The sequence below is a fragment of the Salvelinus fontinalis genome, chromosome 29, assembly GCF_029448725.1.
Source record: "Salvelinus fontinalis isolate EN_2023a chromosome 29, ASM2944872v1, whole genome shotgun sequence".
NCBI classification, from domain to species: Eukaryota; Metazoa; Chordata; class Actinopteri; order Salmoniformes; family Salmonidae; genus Salvelinus; species Salvelinus fontinalis.
The window spans coordinates 6,191,841-6,219,254 of record NC_074693.1 but is presented as its reverse complement, the minus strand read 5'-3'; the positions used below and the strand labels follow the sequence as shown (position 1 = coordinate 6,219,254).

General features: G+C 47.4%; 2 protein-coding genes across 2 annotated transcripts; one reads left to right on the top strand and one right to left on the bottom strand.

The window, feature by feature from the left end:
• The first annotated feature begins 18 nt into the window (after window positions 1-18).
• On the top strand, window positions 19-7,991 carry LOC129827353 (uncharacterized). Its single transcript, XM_055888121.1, has 5 exons — window positions 19-518; window positions 1,946-2,107; window positions 2,311-2,439; window positions 3,455-3,592; window positions 5,185-7,991. The coding sequence occupies exons 1-5, from the start codon at window positions 516-518 to the stop codon at window positions 5,272-5,274; spliced, it is 522 nt and encodes a 173-aa protein (XP_055744096.1). The 5' UTR covers window positions 19-515; the 3' UTR covers window positions 5,275-7,991.
• Window positions 7,992-8,835: 844 nt separating this feature from the next.
• LOC129827351 (germ cell nuclear acidic protein-like) lies at window positions 8,836-25,283 on the bottom strand. Its single transcript, XM_055888119.1, has 13 exons — window positions 25,179-25,283; window positions 24,448-24,550; window positions 23,795-24,005; window positions 23,395-23,461; window positions 22,414-22,463; window positions 20,506-20,569; window positions 20,343-20,422; window positions 19,483-20,013; window positions 17,010-17,187; window positions 11,823-11,973; window positions 10,948-11,083; window positions 10,544-10,748; window positions 8,836-10,134 (listed from the first exon to the last, which is right to left on the bottom strand). The coding sequence occupies exons 2-13, from the start codon at window positions 24,535-24,537 to the stop codon at window positions 9,903-9,905; spliced, it is 1,995 nt and encodes a 664-aa protein (XP_055744094.1). The 5' UTR covers window positions 24,538-24,550; window positions 25,179-25,283; the 3' UTR covers window positions 8,836-9,902.
• Window positions 25,284-27,414: the final 2,131 nt, after the last annotated feature.

Here is a 27,414-nt window from a genome sequence, read left to right as displayed (position 1 = left end):
TCAGATGAGTTGGCGCACGGAGAACAGATTTTGGATCAGAGCTTCAACGATCAATCCAGCCAATTCTCGTATAGCGTTTTATACCACATGTCGTCAACAACCAGTAATCTTCTCGCCCGATTTGATGCCCTCGATTTAGCTTCGTACGAATTGTTTCCATTCTTAATATGCCCGGCGTGCAGAATGAGTTAAATCGAGTGCACAGTCACATACTAATCAAAATGATTATAGCACTGACTGAATACTGCGCTCATTGACTGGAAATCTTAATTTTATTTTCTTAATTTATTACTCAAACATTATATTAACCCTATTATAACATTGTACTATGCTTGTTAATAACGGCATATCGGTTACTGCTCCCGTGTAATAAACGGTCCGTTTTTCTGTCTATGATCTCATCTCTGCCTGGATGATAGGAGGGGAGAGGAGTGCGACATCAATAGATTAGACAAAACACTCTTTAGTAAATCTACGGTTCTCTTGTTGCTGCCTTCCGCGAGTGATCATCTGAAATGGTGAGAATGTCCATGATGAAGCGGTTCTGTTTTGATGCTACTTGTGCTTATGCTACAAATTACGCGTATTGAACACTTCTGTATAATCTCAATGAGGACATAGCAAGTTCATTAGTCATTGGGTACATCATATGAAAAACGTCAGAATAATTCCACCACCCATGTTATTTACATTATTAAATGTCCATGTGGGCTCATTTATGTCGGTAAAACCACCCGCTCTCTTAAACAGAGAATTAGTGAACATAAAAGTTCAATCAGGAGAAACGACAGGGAGTATCCAGTCGCTGTACATTTCAATGACATGAAGCATGACATTTCCACCTTTAGATTTTGTGGCATAGAGAAAGTTAAGATATCAGACAGGGGAGGTGATATTAATAATACTCTGAGTAAAAGAGAATGTTTTTGGATTTTCACCCTCCAGACATTGTCTCCAAAAGGACTTAATGATGAAATGCCTTTGTATGTTATGCTGTGAATTGGAACATGAAATGTGTGTCTCTTGTAGATTATTCTGACGTTTTTCATATGATGTACCCAATGACGAATGAACTTGCTATGTCCTCATTGAGATTATACAGAAGTGTTCAATACGCCTTATTTATACACTTTTGTAAGATTTATGAAATGCACATTGTTATATTTGGTAGCACTTATTTATTTTCCTTTGCTTCCAACCCCCTTCGATGTGTAGAACGGATGTGGGTGGAGCCAGGTCTACATAAGGGTGCAACTTTCAAAAAATCCCAAAAACTCTGACGAAGGCCGTGTGGCCGATACGTAAGCTTATTAAATATCGGTGATACTATCAAGAGCAGTGTGCGGTTTCCTTTTCCTTCATCTTGTTCAATTGATGCCATGCACCTGCAAATAAGATTGCTCAGATGTGCGAGTGCCTTTTTATTTGTATGCTACAAATTACAAAAGTCCTCGCTACACTGAGGCTACCACAACCTGTATTAACCGTAACTGTCTGTCCGATAGGAATAATAGGTTAGCTTATTACTCATTCAATGGAAGAACGTGTATATTATCTGATAGGGCTAGTAATGGGATGTGAATAATCAGAATGAAAAAAGCAATGATGCATATTTTCCCATGTCCTGAAAGCGTTCATTCTGTTGCCAGCTATCTGTAAATAATCAGCTTTAGGGCTTGTCATCCTTTTTTAAAGTGACATACATTGTCTCCCTATTTATGGCATGTTTCCCCCAGACTACCTGACTCTACATTGAAATGGCCCTATGTAGATACAAGATGACAAATGAAAATACACCCTTCTATGGCTTTCCCTGTCTCTTTATCTCCCGGCTGCATCTCAATAGTCTAGCATAGCTGGACTGAAGGAGATTAGACAAGGAATCCACTTAAAACCATTGAGATGCCCATCAACCCTTAATTTGCTTCCTTGTTGCCATCGCTAGGCAACCAGTGTAAAGAGGCCATCCCTAGGTCCAGTCCCTCCCCCCAGGAAGAAGTCCAGCCCGAAGTCGGAGCTCACCAAGGAGCTGAAACAGGAGATCAGAGAGGCCTTTGAACTTTTCGACACCGACGCCTCCGGACACATTGAAGTCAAGGAGCTAAAGGTAAGGGGTTAGGGGTTATGCACAGGGACAATGTTTGCGTAACATAATCTATTACAGTACCCATAATGCTTAGTAATACAGTGTCGGTCAACAAAGATCGTCCTGGGGAGCTACGGTGTGCTTTTGTTCCATCTCAACACTAACACACCTGGTTTTAACCAGCTCATCTGTTTTTATCTATCTATCAATCTGTCTCTCTCTAGGTTGCTATGAGGGCGCTGGGGTTCGAGCCGAAGAAAGAGGAGACTAAGAGGATGATAGCAGAGGTGGATAAGGACGGAACAGGAAAGATCTCCTTCTCTGATTTTCTCACCGTCATGACTCAGAAGATGGTAAGAAAAACAACATAGTGAATAAATAGTGTCTGTTTTTGTGATAAAAAATGTACTGTCAAGAGCAAACACTGTCAGTGCTTGTAACATAACATTACAATTTAGCAACCCAAAAAATGTGATAGGGGCAGTGGTGTAAAGTACTTAAGTAAAAATACTTTAAAGTACTACTTAAGTAGTTTTTGGGGGTATCTGTACTTTACTATTAACATTTTTGACAACTTTTACTTTTACTTCACTACATTCCTAAAGAAAATAATCTACTTTTTACTCCATATATTTTCCCTGACACCCAAAAGTGTTGTGGTTAGAGCGTTGGGCCAGTAACCGAAAGGTTGCTAGATCTGAATCCCTGAGCTGACAAGGTAAAAATCTGGCGTTCTGCTCCTGAACAAGGCAGTTAACCCACTGTTCCTAGGCTGTCATTGTAAATAAGAATTTGTTCTTAGCTGACTTGCCTAGTTAAATAAAAAAAGTACTCATTACATTTTGACAGGAAAATTGTCCAAATCACACACTTATCAAGAAGGCATCCCTAGTCATCCCTACTGTGGACTCACTAAACACAAATGCTTAGTTTGTAAATTAATGTCTGAGTGTTGGAGCCTGCCACTGGCTATCCATCAATTAAAAATAAATACAAAAAATTGTGCCATCTGGTTTGCATAATATAAGGAATTTGAAATGATTTATACTTTTACTTTTACTTTTGATACCTAAGTATATTTGAGCAAATCCGTTTACTTTTGATACTTAAGTATATTTAAAACGAAATACTTTTAGACTTGTACTCAAGTAGTATTTTACTGGGTCACATTCACTTTAACTTTAAGGTATCTTTACTTTTACTGAAGTATAACAATTGAGTATTTTTTCCACCACTGGATAGGAGTTGTACATTTTACTTCACAACTATACAGAGTATTGTGTTGTATTACGGGGTATTTTTGTGATATTGTCTCACCATGCTGTATTGTGTTGTATTACGTTGTGTTGTAACTGTCTACCAACCCAGGCTGAGAAGGATTCTAAGGAGGAGATCCTGAAAGCATTCCGACTGTTTGATGATGATGAGACGGGGAAGATCTCCTTCAGGAACCTGAAGAGGGTCGCCAAAGAACTAGGAGAGAACCTGACTGCCGAGGAACTGCAGGTGAGACATACACCTGGACAGCACTGTACGTACACACACACACACACACACACACACACACACACACACACACACACACACGCACACGCACACGCACACACACACACACACACACACACACACACACAGGATGATATGGGATAGGTTACAAGATAGTTTTAATTTGTCAAGAGAAATATACTGGTCCACTGCTAAAGCTTCTGTTTAGTCATTTACTGTGAATCTGCCACCCACCTTCCCCTGTCCCCTGCTTCCTCTCTGCTCTCTCCTCATTTCCCTCCCTCTCCTTCCCCTGTCCCCTGCTTCCTCTCTGCTCTCTCCTCATCTCCCCCCTCTCCTTCCCCTGTCCCCTGCTTCCTCTCTGCTCTCTCCTCATCTCCCCCCTCTCCTTCCCCTGTCCCCTGCTTCCTTTCTGCTCTCTCCTCATCTCCCTCCCTCTCCTTCCCCTGCTTCCTCTCTCCTCCCTTCCCATGTCTCTCCTTCCCCTGTCCCCCTTCCTCTCTCCTCCCTTCCCATCCCACTCCCTCTCCATCCCTCCCCTCTTTTCTCTCGCCTCCCTTCCCATCCCTATCCTTTCCCTGTCCCCCTTCCTCTCCCCATCTCTCTCCCTCTCCTTCCCCTATTTCCTCTCTCCCTCTCCTTCCCCTGTCCCCTGCTTCCTCTCTCCTCCCTTCCCATCCCTCTCCCTACCTCCCCTCCTTCCTCTCTCCTCCCTTCCCATCCCTCTCCCTACCTCCCCTCCTTCCTCTCTCCTCCCTTCCCACCCCTCTCCATCCGTCTCCTTCCTCTCGCCTCCCTTCCCATCCCTATCCTTTCCCTGTCCCCCTTCCTCTCCCCATCTCTCTCCCTCTCCTTCCCCTATTTCCTCTCTCCCTCTCCTTCCCCTGTTTCCTCTCTCCTCCCTTCCCATCTCTCTCACTCTCATTCCCCTGTCCCCTTCTTCCTCTCTCCTCCCTTCCCTCTCCCTACCTCCCCTCCCTCTCTCCTCCCTTCCCACCCATCTCCTCCTTCCTCTCTCCTCCCTTCCCATCCCTCTCCATCCATCTCCTCCTTCCTCTCTCCTCTCCTCCCTTCCCATCCCTCTCCCTCCCTCCCCTCCTTCCTCTCTCCTCCCTTCCCATCCCTCTCCCTACCTCCCCTCCCTCTCTCCTCCCTTCCCACCCCTCTCCATCTGTCTCCTTCCTCTCTCCTCCCTTCCCATCCCTCTCCATCCGTCTCCTCCTTCCTCTCTCCTCCCTTCCCACCCCTCTCCTTCTCCATCCGTCTCCTCCTTCCTCTCTCCTCCCTTCCCACCCCTCTCCATCCGTCTCCTCCTTCCTCTCTCCTCCCTTCCCATCCCTCTCCCTCTCCATCCATCTCCTCCCTTCCCATCCCTCTCCCTCTCCATCCATCTCCTCCTTCCTCTCTCCTCCCTTCCCACCCCATCCATCTCCTCCTTCCTCTCTCCTCCCTTCCCATCCCTCTCCCTCCCTCCCCTCCTTCCTCTCTCCTCCCTTCCCACCCCTCTCCCTCTCCATCCGTCTCCTCCTTCCTCTCTCCTCCCTTCCCACCCCTCTCCATCCCTCTCCTCCTTCCTCCACTCCAACCTCCAGGAGATGATCGAGGAGGCAGACAGGGATGGAGACGGCGAGGTGAACCAGGGAGAGTTCCTCCGCATCATGAAGAAGACCAGCCTGTACTGAGACTAGACCAGGGTGTTGTGGGGTTAGAAGACCAGCCTGTACTGAGACTAGACCAGGGTGTTGTGGGGTAGAGGGTGGTGTTGGGGACATACAGGGGCAGAGGAGATTGTGGTTTGGTTTGACATGTTATGTACTAGTCAAGTCATTACTCAGTTATCCAGGCCTGTCCTAGTTTAATTGGACTACCCCCTTTCCTCCTCTCCTTCCTTATCTCCTTACCGTCATGATCACTCATCAGTTAGAACATGAGCTATAAAGACTATTTATCTGCCTCTTAGTTAAAATTCTGGTAGAGTCCCAAAACACTGCTTTCATCTATCAATATCCTTTTTCACTTTTCATATCTGTTATTATGAAGATAAATGGTTAAAGAACAGGAAATTGTGTAAGACAACTAGGAACAGATACTGCACACAGAAACATTCCAAACAATAATTTCCATTCCAATCTATAGATAGATTTATGTGACATTAAGGATTTGCCAAAAATAATTGCCTTGCTCAAACTGATCCCCTTAAACAAACTGCTTGTCTTTGAGCCTGAGTCCACCAGAGGGGATGAATCATCAGTTTCAGGGAAGATCTCACCTCCTCTACCCCTAGTCAACTCCTCTACCTCTAGTCACCTCCTCCAACACCCCACCTCCTCTACCCCTAGTCACCTCCTCTACCCCTAGTCACCTCCTCTACCTCTAGTCACCTCCTCCAACACCCCACCTCCTCTACCCCTAGTCACCTCCTCCAACACCCCACCTCCTCTACCCCTAGTCACCTCCTCTACCTCTAGTCATCTCCTCCAACACCCCACCTCCTCTACCTCTAGTCACCTCCTCTACCCCTAGTCACCTCCTCCAACACCCCACCTCCTCTACCCCTAGTCACCTCCTCTACCCCTAGTCACCTCCTCTACCCCTAGTCACCTCCTCTACCTCTAGTCACGTCCTCCAACACCCCACCTCCTCTACCTCTAGTCACCTCCTCTACCCCTAGTCACCTCCTCCAACACCCCACCTCCTCTACCCCTAGTCACCTCCTCTACCCCTAGTCACCTCCTCCCCTCCAACACCCCACCTCCTCTACCCCTAGTCACCTCATCCAACACCCACCTCCTCTACCCCTAGTCACCTCCTCCCCTCCAACACCCACCTCCTCTACCCCTAGTCACCTCATCCAACACCCTCTCCTCTATCCCTGGTCACCTCCTCCCCTCCAACAACCCACGTCACCTCCTCCAACACCCCACCTCCTCTACCCCTGGTCACCTCCTCCAACACCCCACCTCCTCTACCCCTGGTCACCTCCTCCAACACCCCACCTCCTCTACCCCTGGTCACCTCCTCCAACACCCCACATCCTCTACCCCTAGTCACCCCCTCCCCTCCAACACCCCACGTCACCTCCTCCAACACCCCACCTCCTCTACCCCTAGTCACCTCCTCCAACACCCCACCTCCTCTACCCCTAGTCACCTCCAACACCCCACCTCCTCTACCCCTAGTCACCCCCTCCCCTCCAACACTCCACCTCCTCTACCCCTGGTCACCTCCAACACCCCACCTCCTCTACCCCTAGTCACCTCCAACACCCCACCTCCTCTACCCCTAGTCACCCCCTCCCCTCCAACACTCCACCTCCTCTACCCCTGGTCACCTCCAACACCCCACCTCCTCTACCCCTGGTCACCTCCTCCAACACCCCACCTCCTCTACCCCTGGTCACCTCCAACACCCCACCTCTACCCCTAGTCACCTTCTCTACCCCTAGTCACCCCTCCCCTCCAACACCCCACCTCCTCTACCCCTAGTCACCCCCTCCCCTCCAACACCCCACCCCCTCTACCCCTAGTCACCTCCTCCAACACCCCACCTCCTCTACCCCTAGTCACCTCCTCCAACACCCCACCTCCTCTACCCCTGGTCACCTCCTCCAACACCCCACCTCCTCTACCCCTAGTCACCCCCTCCCCTCCAACACCCCGCCTCCTCTACCCCTAGTCACCTCCAACACCCCACCTCCTCTACCCCTAGTCACCCCCTCCCCTCCAACACCCCCTCTACCCCTGGTCACCTCCTCAAACACCCCACATCCTCTACCCCTAGTCACCCCCTCCCCTCAAACACCCCACCTCCTCTACCCCTAGTCACCCCCTCCCCTCAAACACCCCATCTCCTCTACCCCTGGTCACCTCCTCCAACACCCCACCTCCTCTACCCCTAGTCACCTCCAACACCCCACCTCCTCTACCCCTGGTCACCTCCTCCAACACCCCACCTCCTCTACCCCTAGTCACCCCCTCCCCTCCAACACCCCACGTCACCTCCTCCAACACCCCACCTCCTCTACCCCTGGTCACCTCCAACACCCCACCTCTACCCCTAGTCACCTCCTCCAACACCCCACCTCCTCTACCCCTGGTCACCTCCAACACCCCACCTCCTCTACCCCTGGTCACCTCCTCCAACACCCCACCTCCTCTACCCCTGGTCACCTCCAACACCCCACCTCATCTACCCCTAGTCATCTCCTCCCCTACATCTATTTGAACTGTAACGTAAAGTGAAAGTTGTGACTATTTTTCTTATTCGTATTGTTGTATTTTTGTCTCTTTGAATTATCTACAGTAAGATCTATATTGAATGTTTTGTACATATAAACTGCATGTGCAGATATATATATCGATATTCAAGATATTAATTAATGAAATACATTCAAGCAGTTTTTCCAGTGTATTTTTAAGACAATATCATGGTGCTGTACCATGTTCTGACTATAGAGATCTGTACCATGTTCTGACTATAGAGATCTGTACCATGTTCTGACTATAGAGATCTGTACCATGTTCTGACTATAGAGATCTGTACCATGTTCTGACTATAGAGATCTGTACCATGTTCTGACTATAGAGATCTGTACCATGTTCTGACCATAGAGATCTGTACCATGTTCTGACTATAGAGATCTGTACCATGTTCTGACCATAGAGATCTGTACCATGTTCTGACCATAGAGATCTGTACCATGTTCTGACTATAGAGATCTGTACCATGTTCTGACTATAGAGATCTGTACCATGTTCTGACTATAGAGATCTGTACCATGTTCTGACTATAGAGATCTGTACCATGTTCTGACTATAGAGATCTGTACCATGTTCTGACTATAGAGATCTGTACCATGTTCTGACTATAGAGATCTGTACCATGTTCTGACTATAGAGATCTGTACCATGTTCTGACTATAGAGATCTGTACCATGTTCTGACTATAGAGATCTGTACCGCTTAGGAAGGAGACTTGTTCTGTCTCCTAGAGATGAACAAACTTTGGTGTGAAAAGTGCAAAAACCCAGCAGCGGTGTAGTTCTTGACACAAACCGGTGCACCTGGCACCATACCCCGTTCAAAGGCACTTACCTTTTGTGTCTTTCCCATTTCCCCTCTGAATGAAGGGTACATGTACCACAGCAAACAGAACGGCTGTAATGAACAGCAGTGGGATAACATTCCTCACCGTAGTGGCGTTCGTCTACCAGATATGTTTATACTGTACAGTTGACACTGACGTGTAAAACATCAAATCTTTATTCAAAAACAAAACACGGGAAAAAAAAAACATTAAGACAAACATTCAAAATGTAACATACATTGTATGTGAAGTTGCCAGATCTGCCTTTTATGCACCGTATGAAACTTCATGGAACTATTTTCTGATTCATATTCCAAATAATTCAAAAGCAGTTGGTCACAAAATGATACTTGAAGGGTATGAATCCATGTCACAGGCAGGCTAGACAACAATATGACTGATTCACGTTAACTTTAGTCACTGTTCAGTGTGTCTTTTGGCTCATTTCACTGTAACGGTGAGACTCCAGCTACAGAGGTAAGGAATGACAGACTCACCCTAGCTGCCTCTGAAAACCTGATACATACACAGAGGTATTTAAGACATTAGGATGGATGAAAGAGAAGGATCCCACTAATCTAAGACATTAGGATGGATGAAAGAGAAGGATCCCACTAATCTAAGACATTAGGATGGATGAAAGAGAAGGATCCCACTAATCTAAGACATTAGGATGGATGAAAGAGAAGGATCCCACTAATCTAAGACATTAGGATGGATGAAAGAGAAGGATCCCACTAATCTAAGACATTAGGATGGATGAAAGAGAAGGATCCCACTAATCTAAGACATTAGGATGGATGAAAGAGAAGGATCCCACTAATCTAAGACATTAGGATGGATGAAAGAGAAGGATCCCACTAATCTAAGACATTAGGATGGATGAAAGAGAAGGATCCCACTAATCTAAGACATTAGGATGGATGAAAGAGAAGGATCCCACTAATCTAAGACATTAGGATGGATGAAAGAGAAGGATCCCACCATTGCTTCAACTCAGAGCAGTGGAAACCTTCAAGGAATGAATAGAAGGCATGTTCAGAGAGGATTTTACAGATACTACTGAACAAGAGTGCTTTATCAAGAGTTATCAAGAGTGCTTTATCAAGAGTTATCAAGAGTGCTTTATCAAGAGTGCTTTATAGTCCAGGAGACGAGAGTAATGTAGGTCGAATCCAGGTTAGAATGATTCCACCTCATCTCTTTCCCACGCTCTCTCTCCCTCTCAGTTCTGGCTGAGTTTGGCCTTGGTGGCGAAGTCAACACTGAGTTTCCTCATTACCTCACCGTGGCTCTGACCCACCAGGTTTTGGCGAACACTGCCATAGTTCTCCTTGACAAAGTTGGCGAAGGGCGTGGGCGCCCGGGGCTTGGCGGGGGTGAGCAGGACCAGCGGACCCGTACAGAGGGCACACACAAACCTCTGGGTGTCCAGAGACTTAGAGTGACGACCGAGTCTACAGAGGGGAGTAAGAAGAGTTTAGCCATCAACTGGTTTTAGAGTTTAGCCATGAATTGATGGGAATCCATGGTAGACTGAGGGCTTGGACTACCTAGTCTGACAGCATTACTATAAACTGTGACAATACATACTGTAGTCTAGTCTCAGGCAACTAATATAGCAATAATATAATGCAATTTAGTGGACACTTTAATCCGCAGTGATTAACACAGTGAGTATATATTGTTGGTGTAATGTGACCCCTGCTGAGCCACACAGGACAACTACTTCATTTGACGGAATGACTCTGTTTCCTTGGATTAAATAAATCCATTTTAATATCCACAAGCTCCATTTCATTTGCAGCACTAAAACAGCATTCATGTAAGTGTAAGCCGGGGACAGACAGGAAGTTAGTGACCTACGTGTTTTTGCAGCGGCTGCACTGGTACTGGTACTTGTAGTTAATGTCGTAGCTGTGGCAGCGGGTGACCACGGGCAGCTCGGGGTGTGCCAGCGTGGCCTTGCGGGCGTACAGCTTCCAGAAGGGGCCGTGCCCATCCCTCACACTGTTGATCAACCAGGTGGCAGCGTGGCACATCTCATGGACTAACGTGTCACGCAGACGGTCTGGGAGGAGAGAAGGGGGAGGATGGGGATTGGAAGAGAGAGGGAGGGAGAATGAGGGAAGGTGGGAGATAAGATATATTTTAAATCATACAGACACAGGCTATTCACATTAAAGTTGAACTTTAAATGACTTACACCAGAACCTAATTTAAAATGTTAGAACAACATGTCATTAGTTCTTCAACCAGTGAAGCCTTACCTGCAGAGTCACAGACTTTCTCAGAGAGCTGGATACGGGCGTATCGGTTCCCTCCTCCTCTCTCCTGGCCTGTGATGCAGTAGCCAGCAGTCTTTCTCATCTTGTTATTCCAGCTCACTGACATATTACTGGGCAGCTGGGGAACAAAGACGTTATAAAGGTAAGAGGAGGTAAAACATGCAAGATAATCCCGGGTCACATGATGGTAAGGTGCAAGTCAACACAAAACACTTTATAAGATGCCATCTTTATCCCTCTCCAAGTGATATGGCAGTATGTGTATGCTTATAACCTGTGTGTTTAACACTGAATAGCCTGTTGATGGGTTCTGACTTCTAAATGTGAAAATATGAAATATTCCTCATGTCACTGAGGGAGATGGAATGTAGAATATTTACATTCTGTCAGAACATGTTATTGTTAGACATCAGGGATCCTTTAAAAAGAAAAATGGCCACCGCCTGGTTGTTACACCAGAAGTTAATGGTAGGAAGAATATATATGGTGGAGTCAATGAAGCTTGGAGTGTTACCGAGTCAGGGAAAGACAATCACATGGGTGCAGTAACTGATAAGGGTGGAGAGCTGTGGATTAGTGAGGAACGGGAGGGCAGCTCACATTAAGGGAGAAGGATCAGTTTACTACCAACATCACTTCACTTCCTGCCTAGCAATAAAGATGTGATGTATAGAGGGAAGGAGGAGTTCACCTAAATGGGAGTATCTATACTGGTGCTGATGGGAACATATCTTAGTCTGTTCACCTGTCTGACCCATTGGATGAATAAACTTGGTTTGAGCTTTTCATAGTTGTCCGTCAGGTTCTTAATGACAGGGTCAAAACTAACACTCTGTATAGTTAAAGTGTGTGTTTACCTTGTTGTTGAACACGCTGGTGTTGTACAGGTGGTAAAGTTTGGTGGTGAGCTCCTCCTTGGTCTGTTTGAAGTTGCGGCTGTAGATGGAGCCTGGTCCAGACAGAGACTGGAGGAAACATCCCGGAGTCTGACACCCTGCTGCTGATACACTGAGGAGAGAAACACAGCCTGGAGTCTGACACACTGAGGAGAGAAACACAGCCTGGAATCTGACACACTGAGGAGAGAAACACAGCCTGGAATCTGACACACTGAGGAGAGAAACACAGCCTGCAGTCTGACACACTGAGGAGAGAAACACAGCCTGGAGTCTGACACACTGAGGAGAGAAACACAGCCTGGAATCTGACACACTGAGGAGAGAAACACAGCCTGGAATCTGATACACTGAGGAGAGAAACACAGCCTGGAATCTGACACACTGAGGAGAGAAACACAGCCTGCAGTCTGACACTGAGGAGAGAAACACAGCCTGCAGTCTGACACACTGAGGAGAGAAACACAGCCTGGAGTCTGACACACTGAGGAGAGAAACACAGCCTGGAATCTGACACACTGAGGAGAGAAACACAGCCTGGAGTCTGATACACTGAGGAGAGAAACACAGCCTGGAGTCTGACACACTGAGGAGAGAAACACAGCCTGGAATCTGACACACTGAGGAGAGAAACCCAGCCTGGAATCTGATACACTGAGGAGAGAAACACAGCCTGGAGTCTGATACACTGTGAGGAGAGAAACACAGCCTGGAGTCTGATACACTGTGAGGAGAGAAACACAGCCTGGAGTCTGATACACTGAGGAGAGAAACACAGCCTGGAGTCTGACACACTGAGGAGAGAAACACAGCCTGGAGTCTGATACACTGAGGAGAGAAACACAGCCAGATTTAGCCACACACAAACACTTCACTGAACCTATGTATTTAGATCAGTGTAGAACAGGTGAAGGAGAGGAGACAGAGTATGGAGCTACACTCTGCCCTAGGCCCTAGTCAGCACAGTATGGAGCTACACCCTGTCCTAGGCCCTAGTCAGCACAGTATGGAGCTACACCCTGTCCTAGGCCCTAGTCAGCACAGTATGGAGCTACACCCTGCCCTAGGCCCTAGTCAGCACAGTATGGAGCTACACTCTGCCCTAGGCCCTAGTCAGCACAGTATGGAGCTACACCCTGTCCTAAGCCCTAGTCAGCACAGTATGGAGCTACACCCTGCCCTAGGCCCTAGTCAGCACAATATGGAGCTACACCCTGTCCTAGGCCCTAGTCAGCACAATATGGAGCTACACCCTGTCCTAGGCCCTAGTCAAAACAGTATGGAGCTACACCCTGCCCTAGGCCCTAGTCAGCACAATATGGAGCTACACCCTGCCCTAGGCCCTAGTCAGCACAATATGGAGCTACACCCTGCCCTAGGCCCTAGTCAGCACAGTATGGAGCTACACCCTGTCCTAGGCCCTAGTCAGCACAGTATGGAGCTACACTCTGCCCTAGGCCCTAGTCAGCACAGTATGGAGCTACACCCTGTCCTAGGCCCTAGTCAGCACAGTATGGAGCTACACCCTGCCCTAGATCCTAGTCAGCACAATATGTAGCTAAACCCTGCCCTAGGCCCTGGTCAGTAGAGTATTGAGCTACACCCTGCCCTAGGCCCTGGTCAGCAGAGTATTGAGCTACACCCTGCCCTAGGCCCTGGTCAGCAGAGTATTGAGCTACACCCTGCCCTTGTCAGTAGAGTATTGAGCTACACCCTGCCCTAGATCCTGGTCAGTAGAGTATTGAGCTACACTTCCAGGCCCTGGTCAGTAGAGTATTGAGCTACACCCTGCCCTAGGCCCTGGTCAGTAGAGTATTGAGCTACACCCTGTCCCAGGCCCTGGTCAGTAGAGTATTGAGCTACACTTCCAGGCCCTGGTCAGTAGAGTATTGAGTTACACCCTGCCCTAGGCCCTGGTCAGTAGAGTATTGAGCTACACTTCCAGGCCCTGGTCAGTAGAGTATTGAGTTACACCCTGCCCTAGGCCCTGGTCAGTAGAGTATTGAGCTACACTTCCAGGCCCTGGTCAGTAGAGTATTGAGCTACACTCCCAGGCCCTGGTCAGTAGAGTATTGAACTACACTCCCAGGCCCTGGTCAGTAGAGTATTGAGCTACACTCCCAGGCCCTGGTCAGTAGAGTATTGAGTTACACCCTGCACTAGGCCCTGGTCAGTAGAGTATTGAGCTACACCCTGTCCTAGGCCCTGGTCAGTAGAGTATTGAACTACACTCCCAGGCCCTGGTCAGTAGAGTATTGAGCTACACTCCCAGGCCCTGGTCAGTAGAGTATTGAACTACACTCCCAGGCCCTGGTCAGTAGAGTATTGAGCTACACTCCCAGGCCCTGGTCAGTAGAGTATTGAGCTACACTCCCAGGCCCTGGTCAGTAGAGTATTGAGCTACACTCCCAGGCCCTGATCAGTAGAGTATTGAGCTACACTCCCAGGCCCTGGTCAGTAGAGTACTGAGCTACACCCTGCCCTAGGCCCTGGTCAGTAGAGTATTGAGCTAGACTCCTAGGCCCTGGTCAGTAGAGTATTGAGTTACACCCTGCCCTAGGCCCTGGTCAGCAGAGTATTGAGCTACACCCTGCCCTAGGCCCTGGTCAGCAGAGTATTGAGCTACACCCTGCCCTTGTCAGTAGAGTATTGAGCTACACCCTGCCCTGGTCAGTAGAGTATTTAGCTACACCCTGCCCTAGATCCTGGTCAGTAGAGTATTGGGCTACACCTCCAGGCCCTGGTCAGTAGAGTATTGAGCTACACCCTGCCCTAGGCCCTGATCAGTAGAGTATTGAGCTACACCCTGCCCTAGGCCCTAGTCATTAGAGTATTGAGCTACACTCCCAGGCCCTGGTCAGTAGAGTATTGAGCTACACTCCCAGGCCCTGGTCAGTAGAGTATTGAGCTACACTCCCAGGCCCTGGTCATTAGAGTATTGAGCTACACTCCCAGGCCCTGGTCATTAGAGTATTGAGCTACACTCCCAGGTCCTGGTCAGTAGAGTATTGAGCTACACTCCCAGGCCCTGGTCAGTAGAGTATTGAGCTACACTCCCAGGCCCTGGTCAGTAGAGTATTGAACTACACTCCCAGGCCCTAGTCAGTAGCGTATTGAGTTACACCCTGCACTAGGCCCTGGTCAGTAGAGTATTGAGCTACACCCTGCCCTAGGCCCTGATCAGTAGAGTATTGAGCTACACCCTGCACTAGGCCCTGGTCAGTAGAGTATTGAGCTACACTCCCAGGCCCTGGTCAGTAGAGTATTGAGCTACACTTCCAGGCCCTGGTCAGTAGAGTATTGAGCTACACTCCCAGGCCCTGGTCAGTAGATTATTGAGCTACACTCCCAGGCCCTGGTCAGTAGAGTACTGAGCTACACCCTGCCCTAGGCCCTGGTCAGTAGAGTATTGAGCTAGACTCCTAGGCCCTGGTCAGTAGAGTATTGAGTTACACCCTGCCCTAGGCCCTGGTCAGCAGAGTATTGAGCTACACCCTGCCCTAGGCCCTGGTCAGTAGAGTATTGAGCTACACCCTGCCCTAGATCCTGGTCAGTAGAGTATTGAGCTACACTTCCAGGCCCTGGTCAGTAGAGTATTGAGCTACACCCTGCCCTAGGCCCTGATCAGTAGAGTATTGAGCTACACCCTGCACTAGGCCCTGGTCAGTAGAGTATTGAGCTACACTCCCAGGCCCTGGTCAGTAGAGTATTGAGCTACACTTCCAGGCCCTGGTCAGTAGAGTATTGAGCTACACTCCCAGGCCCTGGTCAGTAGATTATTGAGCTACACTCCCAGGCCCTGGTCAGTAGAGTATTGAGCTACACCCTGCCCTAGATCCCTGGTCAGCAGAGTATTGAGCTACACCCCCAGGCGATGGTCAGTAGAGTATTGAGCTACACTCCCAGGCGATGGTCAGTAGAGTATTGAGCTACACTCCCAGGCCCTGGTCATTAGAGTATTGAGCTACACTCCCAGGCCCTGGTCATTAGAGTATTGAGCTACACTCCCAGGCCCTGGTCAGTAGAGTATTGAGCTACACTCCCAGGCCCTGGTCAGTAGAGTATTGAGCTACACTCCCAGGCCCTGGTCAGTAGAGTATTGAGCTACACTCCCAGGCCCTGGTCAGTAGAGTATTGAGCTACACTCCCAGGCCCTGGTCAGTAGAGTATTGAGCTACACTCCCAGGCCCTGGTCAGTAGAGTATTGAGCTACACTCCCAGGCCCTGGTCAGTAGAGTATTGAGCTACACTCCCAGGCCCTGGTCAGTAGAGTATTGAGCTACACTCCCAGGCCCTGGTCAGTAGAGTATTGAGCTACACTCCCAGGCCCTGGTCAGTAGAGTATTGAGCTACACTCCCAGGCCCTGGTCAGTAGAGTATTGAGCTACACTCCCAGGCCCTGGTCAGTAGAGTATTGAGCTACACTCCCAGGCCCTGGTCAGTAGAGTATTGAGCTACACTCCCAGGCCCTGGTCAGTAGAGTATTGAGCTACACTCCCAGGCCCTGGTCAGTAGAGTATTGAGCTACACTCCCAGGCCCTGGTCAGTAGAGTATTGAGCTACACTCCCAGGCCCTGGTCAGTAGAGTATTGAGCTACACTCCCAGGCCCTGGTCAGTAGAGTATTGAGCTACACTCCCAGGCCCTGGTCAGTAGAGTATTGAGCTACACTCCCAGGCCCTGGTCAGTAGAGTATTGAGCTACACTCCCAGGCCCTGGTCAGTAGAGTATTGAGCTACACTCCCAGGCCCTGGTCAGTAGAGTATTGAGCTACACTCCCAGGCCCTGGTCAGTAGAGTATTGAGCTACACTACCAGGCCCTGGTCAGTAGAGTATTGAGCTACACTCCCAGGCCCTGGTCAGTAGAGTATTGAGCTACACTCCCAGGCCCTGGTCAGTAGAGTATTGAGCTACACTCCCAGGCCCTGGTCAGTAGAGTATTGAGCTACACTCCCAGGCCCTGGTCAGTAGAGTATTGAGCTACACTCCCAGGCCCTGGTCAGTAGAGTATTGAGCTACACTCCCAGGCCCTGGTCAGTAGAGTATTGAGCTACACTCCCAGGCCCTGGTCAGTAGAGTATTGAGCTACACTCCCAGGCCCTGGTCAGTAGAGTATTGAGCTACACTCCCAGGCCCTGGTCAGTATTACCTGTAGGAGGAAAGGCTGCTGGTCTTGAGTCTTGATTCCGGCTGGGACACAGTGGGTTTAGTGACGGGCGGCCGCACCGGGGTCTTCAGATCCAAGGGCGTTCTCACTAACGGCCGAGGGCACACCTCTTTCGAGGCTTTTTGCCGTGGAGCTGACAGGGGGGGCTTCTGATTGGGCCCTGGATTCACACACACCAGGAAGCAGCCAATGAGATGACATGATATAGAAACGAAAAAGGAAATGTACCAATTAAAGACCGCAGCTGGCAGAAGCCTTGTTGGTGGACACTGTCTGAACAGAAATATATGAGTTATATTTAAACATGTTGGGAGCAGTATACCAGCATGCAGATTTACTTTGTTACGTTACCCTCTCTGATCCAACACCTTTTTAGGTATGTGCCTCCCCATTGTACAGAAAGATCTCCCGGTATTACACTCATAACTGCTGGACCTCCGACAGCAAGGCACTACAGAGGGTAGTGAGTACGGCCCAGTACATCACTGGCACCAAGCTTCCTGCCATCCAGGACCTCTATACCAGGCTGTGTCAGAGGAAGGCCCCAAAAAATTGCCTAAGACTCCATCCACCTTAGTCATAGACTGTTCTCTCTGCTACCGCACGGCAAGCGGTGCCGGAGTGTCAAGTCTAGGTCCAAAAAGCTTCTAAACAGCTTCTACCCCTAAGCCACAAGACTCCTGAACACCTAATCAAATGGCTACCCAGACTATTGCATTGCCCCCCTCTCGTCTATACATAGTCACTTTACCTCTACCTACATACTACCTCAATTACGTCGACTAACCTGTACCCCCACACATTGTACCAGTACCCCCTGTATATAGCCTCCTCACATTGACTCTGTACCAGTACCCCCTGTATATAGCCTCCTAACATTGACTCTGTACCAGTACCCCCTGTATATAGCCTCCTCACATAGCCTCTGTACCAGTACCCCCTGTATATAGCCTCCACATTGACTCTGTACCGTAAAACCCTGTATATAGCCTCCTCACATTGTACCAGTACCCCCTGTATATAGCCTCCCCTCATTGACTCTGTACCAGTACCCCCTGTATATAGCCTCCTCACATTGACTCTGTACCGGTACCCCCTGTATATAGCATCGCTACTTATTTTATTGTAGCTCCTTAATTATTCTGTATTTTTCTATTTTTCATATTTAATACATTTTTTACTTCAGCTTATTTTTGTAAATACTTGAAAACTTTATGAACTGCATTGTTGGTTAAGGGTTTGTAAGTAAGCATGTACAACTATGGTTTTATTCAGCGCATGTGACAAACACATGATTTGATTTATTACTGTGACCTGTGTTTAGGTGTTGGGGTGTTACCCGTGTCGTGTTGGGGTGTTACCCGTGTCGTGTTGGGGTGTTACCCGTGTCGTGTTGGGGTGTTGGAGCGTTACCCGTGTCGTGTTTAGGTGTTGGGGCGTTACCCGTGTCGGGTTTAGGTGTTGGGGCGTTACCCGTGTCGGGTTTAGGTGTTGGGGCGTTACCCGTGTCGGGTTTAGGTGTTGGGGCGTTACCCGTGTCGGGTTTAGGTGTTGGGGCGTTACCCGTGTCGGGTTTAGGTGTTGGGGCGTTACCCGTGTCGGGTTTAGGTGTTGGGGCGTTACCCGTGTCGGGTTTAGGTGTTGGGGCGTTACCCGTGTCGGGTTTAGGTGTTGGGGCGTTACCCGTGTCGTGTTTAGGTGTTGGGGCGTTACCCGTGTCGTGTTTAGGTGTTGGGGCGTTACCCGTGTCGTGTTTAGGTGTTGGGGCGTTACCCGTGTCGTGTTTAGGTGTTGGGGCGTTACCCGTGTCGTGTTTAGGTGTTGGGGCGTTACCCGTGTCGTGTTTAGGTGTTGGGGCGTTACCCGTGTCGTGTTTAGGTGTTGGGGCGTTACCCGTGTCGTGTTTAGGTGTTGGGGCGTTACCCGTGTCGTGTTTAGGTGTTGGGGCGTTACCCGTGTCGTGTTTAGGTGTTGGGGCGTTACCCGTGTCGTGTTTAGGTGTTGGGGCGTTACCCGTGTCGTGTTTAGGTGTTGGGGCGTTACCCGTGTCGTGTTTAGGTGTTGGGGCGTTACCCGTGTCGTGTTTAGGTGTTGGGGCGTTACCCGTGTCGTGTTTAGGTGTTGGGGTGTTACCCGTATTGGGTTTAGGTGTTGGGGTGTTACCCGTATTGGGTTTAGGTGTTGGGATGTTACCCGTGTCGTGTTTAGGTGTTGGGGTGTTAGCCGTATTGTGTTTAGGTGTTGGGGTGTTAGCCGTATTGTGTTTAGGTGTTGGGTTGTTACCCGTATTGTGTTGGGGCGTTACCCGTATTGTGTTTAGGTGTTGGGGTGTTACCCGTATTGTGTTTAGGTGTTGGGGTGTTACCCGTATTGTGTTTAGGTGTTGGGGCGTTACCCGTATTGTGTTTAGGTGTTGGGATGTTACCCGTATTGTGTTTAGGTGTTGGGGCGTTACCCGTATTGTGTTTAGGTGTTGGGGTGTTGCCGGTCTTGTGGTTCTTCTTAATTCTGTCCAGTAAGCTGAGGAACTCTTCCTCTGAGCTGGCTGAGTCCTCCACCTTCGACGGGGCTGAGTAGTTCCGCTGTGGAACGGGGGTCAGGGAGGGGGTGAAGGAGGAGCGGAGAGGAGGAGAGCTGGGAGAGAGGAAAGGCAGAGGAGGAGAGCTGGGAGAGAGGAAAGGCAGAGGAGGAGGGGAGGGAGAGAGGAAAGGCAGAGGAGGAGGGGAGGGAGAGAGGAAAGGCAGAGGAGGAGGGCTGGGAGAGGGAAAGAAGATTTTGTCCTTCTGGTTACTTTGTAGGACTTTGACTTTGTGGGTCTGTGGCGGCGGCGGCGGCCGGTGCACAGGGTGGCATGTCCTCCACGTGCTCTTCATCACAATACCATCATCTTCTTCACTGTCGCTGAGGAAAACTGGAGTGTCACACTGGGACAGGGGTCTTCTGACTGGGGTCTGGAAGGATGACGACTTAGGGGTCTTAAAGGCACCTGTAGAAGACATGACGAGTCTCCATGTAATGCTGTCGGCCTAACAACTCCCCCTAGCCGTGACAATATATCATATTAACCAAGGCTTCCTGGGTATTACTTCAATTCTGGCTATGAAAATAAAAGTAATCACAGTGCTGAACTGAAATCAAGAAGAAGAAACTTAGAAACACATTTCAGATTACTACAAGCACGTATGAGGACAGTCAACGACAGCGTGTCAAAAGGCAACCTATTCACTAAATAGTCCACTACTTTTGAATAGAGCCCTATTCGCCCTGGTCAAAAGTAGTGTATTAAATTGCCATTAGGGAAGCAGTCGATGTTACCTTTAGAGGTAGGTTTTTTCTTCCTCTCAACGACAAAGTCATCATCGGAGGAAAAGCTGTCGACAATGAAGTTTCTGATGCTGAGGAAAAAACAGGAGATAAACCTGAGTATTTTACACATGATAGGGACCATAGGCATGGTAAGAGGTTGGCACCACTGTACCTGTCTACACTGCCACGCTCCGCTTCCTTGGGCTTAGGCTTGGGAGTTTTCACACGGCTCAGGACTTCAGGGGCACCAGACGAGACACAAGGGAACAGTAAACATGTCATCCCCCATGATGCAGCAGCGCCAGTTATACCTCTCACTTGGCCTTTTCCGCTCTGCTGTGACTAACACATTTCCGTTAATTACCTCATCATTCACCAGAAATTAGTCAAAATCATGTGACTAACGTACGAATGTATGAACAGGCAGGTGGAGATCGATCTACAGTCCCCTACTCGATTTCTTCGTGGGGACAATGACACGAGTTTGGAGATGTGGAAGGGACCTGGGCCCGGTTTCCCCAATAGTGATGGAACTTACGAGTGTTTTAACGATGCATCTTTCCTACAACGGCCGAAGACGTAAAATAAGTTCCCCCCAAAACCCCACGCAGAGAGAACATTCACTAAGTACGTCGTTGGAGAATGTGTCCATACTGATAGGATTGAAAGGCTACGCTGCTCTCGGATCAGCTTTCTCCATTCAAATCTTACCTTAACATTATAATTATTTCATAATACTGACGACGGATCAGCTCCTAAAGAGATATTATCACCTATGGCTGCAAATATTGGGGTGGGTTATTCTACCGCTTAGCCTATAATAATGCATTAAATGAAGATCCTTGCACTAAGGCGGAGGTAGCGGTCCTGCTGCTGGGTTGTTGCCCTCCTACGGCCTCCTCCACGTCTCCTGATGTACTGGCCTGTCTCCTGGTAGCGCCTGCACTCTCTGGACACTACGCTGACAGACACAGCAAACCTTTTTGCCACAGTTCGCATTGATGTGCCATCCTGGATGAACTGCACTACCTGAGCCACTTGTGTGGGTTGTAGACTCCGTCTCATGCTACCACTAGATTGAGAGCACCGCCAGCATTCAAAAGTGACCAAAACATCAGCCAGGAAGCATAGGAACTGAGAAGTGGTCTGTGGTCACCACCTGCAGAATCACTCCTGTTTTGGGGGGTGTCTTGCTAATTGCCTATAATTTCCACCTTTTGTCTATTCCATTTGCACAACAGCATGTGAAATTTATTGTCAATCAGTGTTGGTTCCTAAGTGGACAGTTTGATTTCACAGAAGTGTGATTGACTTGGAGTTACATTGTGTTGTTTAAGTGTTCCCTTTATTTTTTGAGCAGTGTATATAGGCCTATAGTCTATAATGTAGGCAGGCTATTTATAATATATAGGTCTATACTGTAGGTAGGCTATTTATAATATATAGGTCTATAGTCTATACTGTAGGTAGGCTATTTATAGTATATAAGTCTACACTGTAGGTAGGCTATTTATAATTTATAGGCCTATAGTCTATACTGTAGGTGGGCTATTTATAATATATAGGTCTATAGTCTATACTGTAGGTAGACTATTTATAATATATAGGCCTATACTGTAATGCAGTCATCTCGGGTTTTATTTGAAGTTTTGTTTTCAAATATTTTTATCCTTTGCTTGTTTGTAACATTTGCAATGACATTGGCAACTTAGTATTTGTAAATCAACTTCGTTGTGAAGTTATTGACGGTCACAGAGAGTGATACACATCTTGATTCTATGTTTAGTGACGATCTTCTGTGTGTAAAGTGACGTGGTAAGAAAAAAACCCAGAATCTAACGACACACTTTGCTGTTCTACAAGTAGTTTGAGTTAGATGCATTTAGGAAACCAGTCAGAAAGACTTCTGTTCTTTGACTTAGAAATGACATACACCAAATTAGACATGGCAAAGACCCATTTACATACAACATTGTTTCAATAAAGAATTCTGAAGCCGCATTGGGTTTCAAAATATGATGACATAATGATCTAAATGACTTCCCCAATACATATGTCAAGGCACCAGTATAATACTTACAGTTTTCAAAGTGGTCATCACTGTCTGAGCTTAATACAAGGACTGATTCACTAGAGGGGAGAGAATCAGAGAAGAAACAATAACACATTTAGTCCAATTGAATGACTAGATAGAGAAAAGGGGATTAAGGGCACTATTCAATCCGTATCGTGGAAGTTCAGCGTTACAGCGTGATTGAAATTTAAAGGCAATGTTCCCAGGTTAGCGGAGAGCGCATTCACGGTAAACGCCGCATGTCGGCACAATCGGACATTGATTGAATAGAGCCATAAGACTACAAGGCTTTTACGGATGGAAGTAGGACTGTGACAGTTATGGAATTTTGAATGACGGTAATTGGCCAGCCAAATGAGTTGTCACTGTAATAAATGCAAAGAAATTAATAAAATAAACAACAATTATAATATTCTATTCTCCTCTGCATGTGCTGCCATAGAGATAGAATGAATAGAACGGGTGTCCCCATTCAAGTCAATTATGGCATAATGGGTGGACTGGAGGCCATTGTGAGTGTACCCATATGAGAAAAGCAGGAAGTAAAATGTGCTGCGATTTGTTGATTGAACTCAACTGACATTTAAAAAAATATATTCCCTTGCATGAGCCACATCAGTTAACATCACTTCAATGAACATTCTACATTTCCAAGGAAATGATTGCTTCACAATACCAGGCAGTAAACAACACACCCCACTACCTCATTTTTTCTGGTTACGTTACAGTCAGCTGCTATTGTATTGGTGTCTATGGGAGAATCACCCCGTTAAGCAGATCGGAACTGACCACTTTTTTTTAAATGGTAAAGTGAATTATCTTCATTTATCCACCATGTTTGAAACAGACTCAACAGGGCACTAATGCTGTCCCATCTTTATTGTTGTTTTACGGGTATTTTATTTTCATGACGGTCTTCATACATAACCGTCAGTTACAGTTATACGATAATTGTGCCAACCTTAGCTGGACAATTCACTACTTTACCTGACTTTCTTAGCAGCACTGCAATGTTTCCGAGAAGCCGTTTTGGGTGTAGCCTGCTCCACAAGAACTACAGACAAGAAGAACATGGAGATTCATTCATTCAACTACAGTATTTCAATGCATAGCTGTCATAGGCATACATGGTTGGCACCATGACAACCATAATCAGGAGTTGGCCAATGCTCATACAGCTCTGGACCAGGTGTAAAGGAATCTTCCAGATGAACAAAAAGACAGCAGTCGTAGGTAAAGTCAAGCAAAAACCAATCCAGGTTTAATTTAACTCCCAACAAGGAGACACCCTTCAGCACAGAAGCAGAGAACATGTTTAACAGGCCTCTTGGAAACAGCCCTTTATATCCTAATAGTCTAGTAACCCAACCCACTGACTCTCACTTACACTGGTCGAAATCATCGTCACTGGACTCCATGAACACCTTGGTCCTGTAACTGTTGCCCTTGGAGACCTGGTTCTCTTTCCCTGAGCCCCTGTCATCCTCTTCCTCACTGTCTAGCAGGTGTAGCTGGACTGGGGGAGGAAGGTTTTGAGCACCCCTGGAGCCATGACAGCCTGTGGCCAGGCGCCGAGTCTTACTGATGCTCTTAATCAGCTGCAGAGAAGACACAGAATCTGTTTGAAATGGAACCCTATTCCCTATATAGTGCACTACTTTTGACCGGGGACTATAGGACTCTATTCCCTATAAAGTGCACTACTTTTGACAGGGGACTATATTCCCTATATAGTGCACTACTTTTGACAGGGGACTATATTCCCTATATAGTGCACTACTTTTGACAGGGGACTATAGGACTCTATTCCCTATATAGTGCACTACTTTTGACAGGGGACTATAGGACTCTATTCACTGTATTTCCTATATAGTGCACTACTTTCGACAGGGGACTATAGGACTCTATTCACTGTATTCCCTATATAGAGCACTACTTTTGACCTGGTCAAATGTATTGCACTACATAGGAAATAGTGTGCAATTGATTAAGATAATCACTGGTGGTTGTAATTCATGTGACGAAGTAACCACATCATACCTGTTTCTCTGCGGTTTCCAATCCTCCCTTCTCTGACCAGCCCAGTTTCTCTGCAACTCTTTGAAATAATCTGTGATTATCGTCATCCATGGTCCCTTTCTCTCTGTAAGGGGGACAATATGACTATTATCTGGAAACAACATGGTAACAACATGCCCGGGCTGCTTACCCACCGATAGTTAGCAATGCCCTGGCCAGCCCTCTTTGGGCAATAAAAACAAACAAGACACATTTTGATAATGCAGTATCTTGATTAGCTAACAATAGCTAGTAGCAAGACACATTCTCGTAGCAGGCAAATGTATTTTAGCTAGGTATTTGATTATGCACGGGGTGTAAGTAGTAGCCTAACTAGCTAATGGGCTGTGCTATCCGATATATCCTTGGGACGTCCCTAACCTAAACCCTAACTAATCTTAACTAACCATACCCCCTATCCTAACCATAACTCGTACCTAGCATCGTCGAGATCCAGGCTTCCAACGACGTGATTTGAGATTTTGCAACGCTAGACTAACTCTTACCAAACCATTTTAAATGTAAACTTTAATGAGGGGATATAGACGTCCCAATGATACCGGATTGCACGTTACCTAATGCATGCTACCAAAACCCCTATAACCACGACTGTAAATAAAGGCTAAACGTTACAGTTTCTCGTGTTTAACTCACTATGCATTACTATTGGTTTACTCAATATTAGATTTTCGCGAATCGGGACATAACGTTACCTTTGAAGATTATGGTCAGTACATTTGCTTTGGGCCCAAACCTCGTATAGCAACCGAAAGCGAACAACGAAGATTCAAAATTGTGCACCGGAAGTTCTCATAGGCCGAGCGGAAATCTAGTAGTAATGACGTGGATAAAGTTACACAGAGCAGGTTTGTATTGACGACTTCCAACTGTATTAACATAAATCATTCATTTGGCATCTTGGCAAGATAGAAGCTAAATGTACACGATTGTAAATATACAAGTAGAAAGACAACGCTGTAATTGTAATGTTGAATCCCATAGCATTATTCTCTGTGTACTGAAACCAATAAACTAGTTAGTTTTTTCAAATGTTGTAATTTCATGTTTTAGACAGGACCTAGAGAAGAACACTTTGGATTTAGTTTTAGACCAAATATTTATTGAATTATCAGAAACTTTATCAGATCCCCAGAAGCTCACTCTCCCCATATCTGAGGAGGATGTTCCCCCTGAGCAGGAGCACTGTGAGCAGGAGTGGAGCCCCAGTCTGAGGCAGGAGGACCCAGAGCCCAGACAAATTAAAGAGGAACAAGATGAACTCAGGACCAGTCAGGAGGAAGAGCAGCTTCAAGGACTGGGGGAGGCTGGTATCATATAGTTCATATTCTCTCCTGCATGTGTGGAAAATGTATTGTGATCAAGAGAACCCACCTCCGCCCTCACATCTTCACCAAAACTGTGGAGGACAGAGAGAGGGACTCTCTACCCACCAACACAACTGAAGAAAACAGACCCTGATGGAGAGGATTACAGAGTATCAGAACCAACCAGTGACTCTCAACCCCTCTGCAGTAAATCCAGACTGTTCTGCAGCTCAGAGTGAAAACAGGGAAAGTGATGAAGTGGAGAGTAGAAGACTACTGTCAGGGTCTAAGACACTCAAATCAAAGAGAAATTGGACAATGAAAGAAATCTGTGCTGGAGGCAGGATGGCCACAAAAACATAGATCACCTGCAAATTCACAGTAAAGAAACATTTTATTCTCATACTTCTGTCCAATTTTTCTCTAAAAATACGAGTCCCACAGGGGAAAAATCATATCGATTCCAAAAATGTGGCAAACAATTGACTCAAAGACGAACCCTGAGGCCACATATGAGAATTCACACAGGGGAGAAGTCTGTGCAAAGAATGTAGGAAACGCTTCACACGGAAGGGTCACCTGACAGATCATATGAAAACTCATACAGGAGCGAAAGCATATCGACGTTTAAAGAATGTGGAAAATGCTTCAGCCATAGTAAACACCCTCTCCAAACATATTGTTTGATGATCCACAGAGGGGAGAAATAATACCAGTGCCAGAATAGTAAGAATCACCTCACACAGAAGGTATACCTGACTAAGTATGAGAATTCATACAGGGGATAAATCACATAGGTGACAAGAATGTAGCAAATGCTTCAACCGTAGTGACACCCCGACTAGGCATGGGAAAATAAAAACTAGTGAAGAGTAGCGTGAAGGAGGAAGGAGGGAATACACCTGCGGGATCCAACAACAGACAAGAGTTCAAGGCCTTTTCTTGTTTGGGCACAAGTCCTTCCTCCACCTTGTCCTCTGTGACCCAGAAACCGTTAAGTGGTCGAGGAGATGTCAATTCGTTAGTAAGGGAACGAGTAAGAGGCTCCTCCCCTCAATAGCCACCTTTCATGGAGGATAGTCATGTGTAACCTGCCAGAGTCCTTCGAAATCTGTCACACAGCCTTTGAATCTGCTGTTTTGTCAGAGGCGAAAAGCACGCATGCGGTTAAAAACAATATGCTGCTCATTTTATCTAGAAAATGTTGTTTATCACTTTGCACATGTATTTAGGGACGTGGAGGAGTCATTTCATAGAAGCGCATTTTGTCCATATTCCCTTCTCACCGTCTCTCCTCGATTTACCTTTTCAAAAGGAGGCGAGACGACGGAGAGCGGATGCAGGAGTTGAGCAAATCCAATTGAGAGAATGCCCAAGTCACAAGGGAGGGAAGGAGGGAGGCTTAACAGGAGCAGATAGGCCCTCTTGCCAAAAGCCAAGTGCCTGAGTGGAGGGTTAGGGGCCAGTGGGGGTGATGGGCCAGTGGAGGGTGAGGGGCCAGTGGAGGGTGAGGGGCCAGTGGAGGGTGAGGGGCCAGTGGAGGATTAGGGGCCAGTGGGGGGTGAGGGGCCAGTGGAGGGTTAGGGGCCAGTGGAGGGTTAGGGGCCAGTGGAGGGTTAGGGGT

Excerpts from the sequence above, each read along its gene's own strand:
- LOC129827353 (XM_055888121.1), top strand. Across the intron at positions 2,108-2,310 it reads TTGAAGTCAAGGAGCTAAAG|GTTGCTATGAGGGCGCTGGG; the intron begins GTAAGGGGTTAG and ends GTCTCTCTCTAG. Across the intron at positions 3,593-5,184 it reads TGACTGCCGAGGAACTGCAG|GAGATGATCGAGGAGGCAGA; the intron begins GTGAGACATACA and ends TCCAACCTCCAG.
- LOC129827351 (XM_055888119.1), bottom strand. The coding sequence starts at position 24,537 with ATGGATGACGATAATCACAGATTATTTCAAAGAGTTGCAGAGAAACTG. Across the intron at positions 23,462-23,794 it reads TGACGATGATTTCGACCAGT|TTCTTGTGGAGCAGGCTACA; the intron begins GTAAGTGAGAGT and ends TCTTGTCTGTAG. Across the intron at positions 20,570-22,413 it reads TGATGACCACTTTGAAAACT|TCCTGAGCCGTGTGAAAACT; the intron begins GTAAGTATTATA and ends GTGCCCCTGAAG.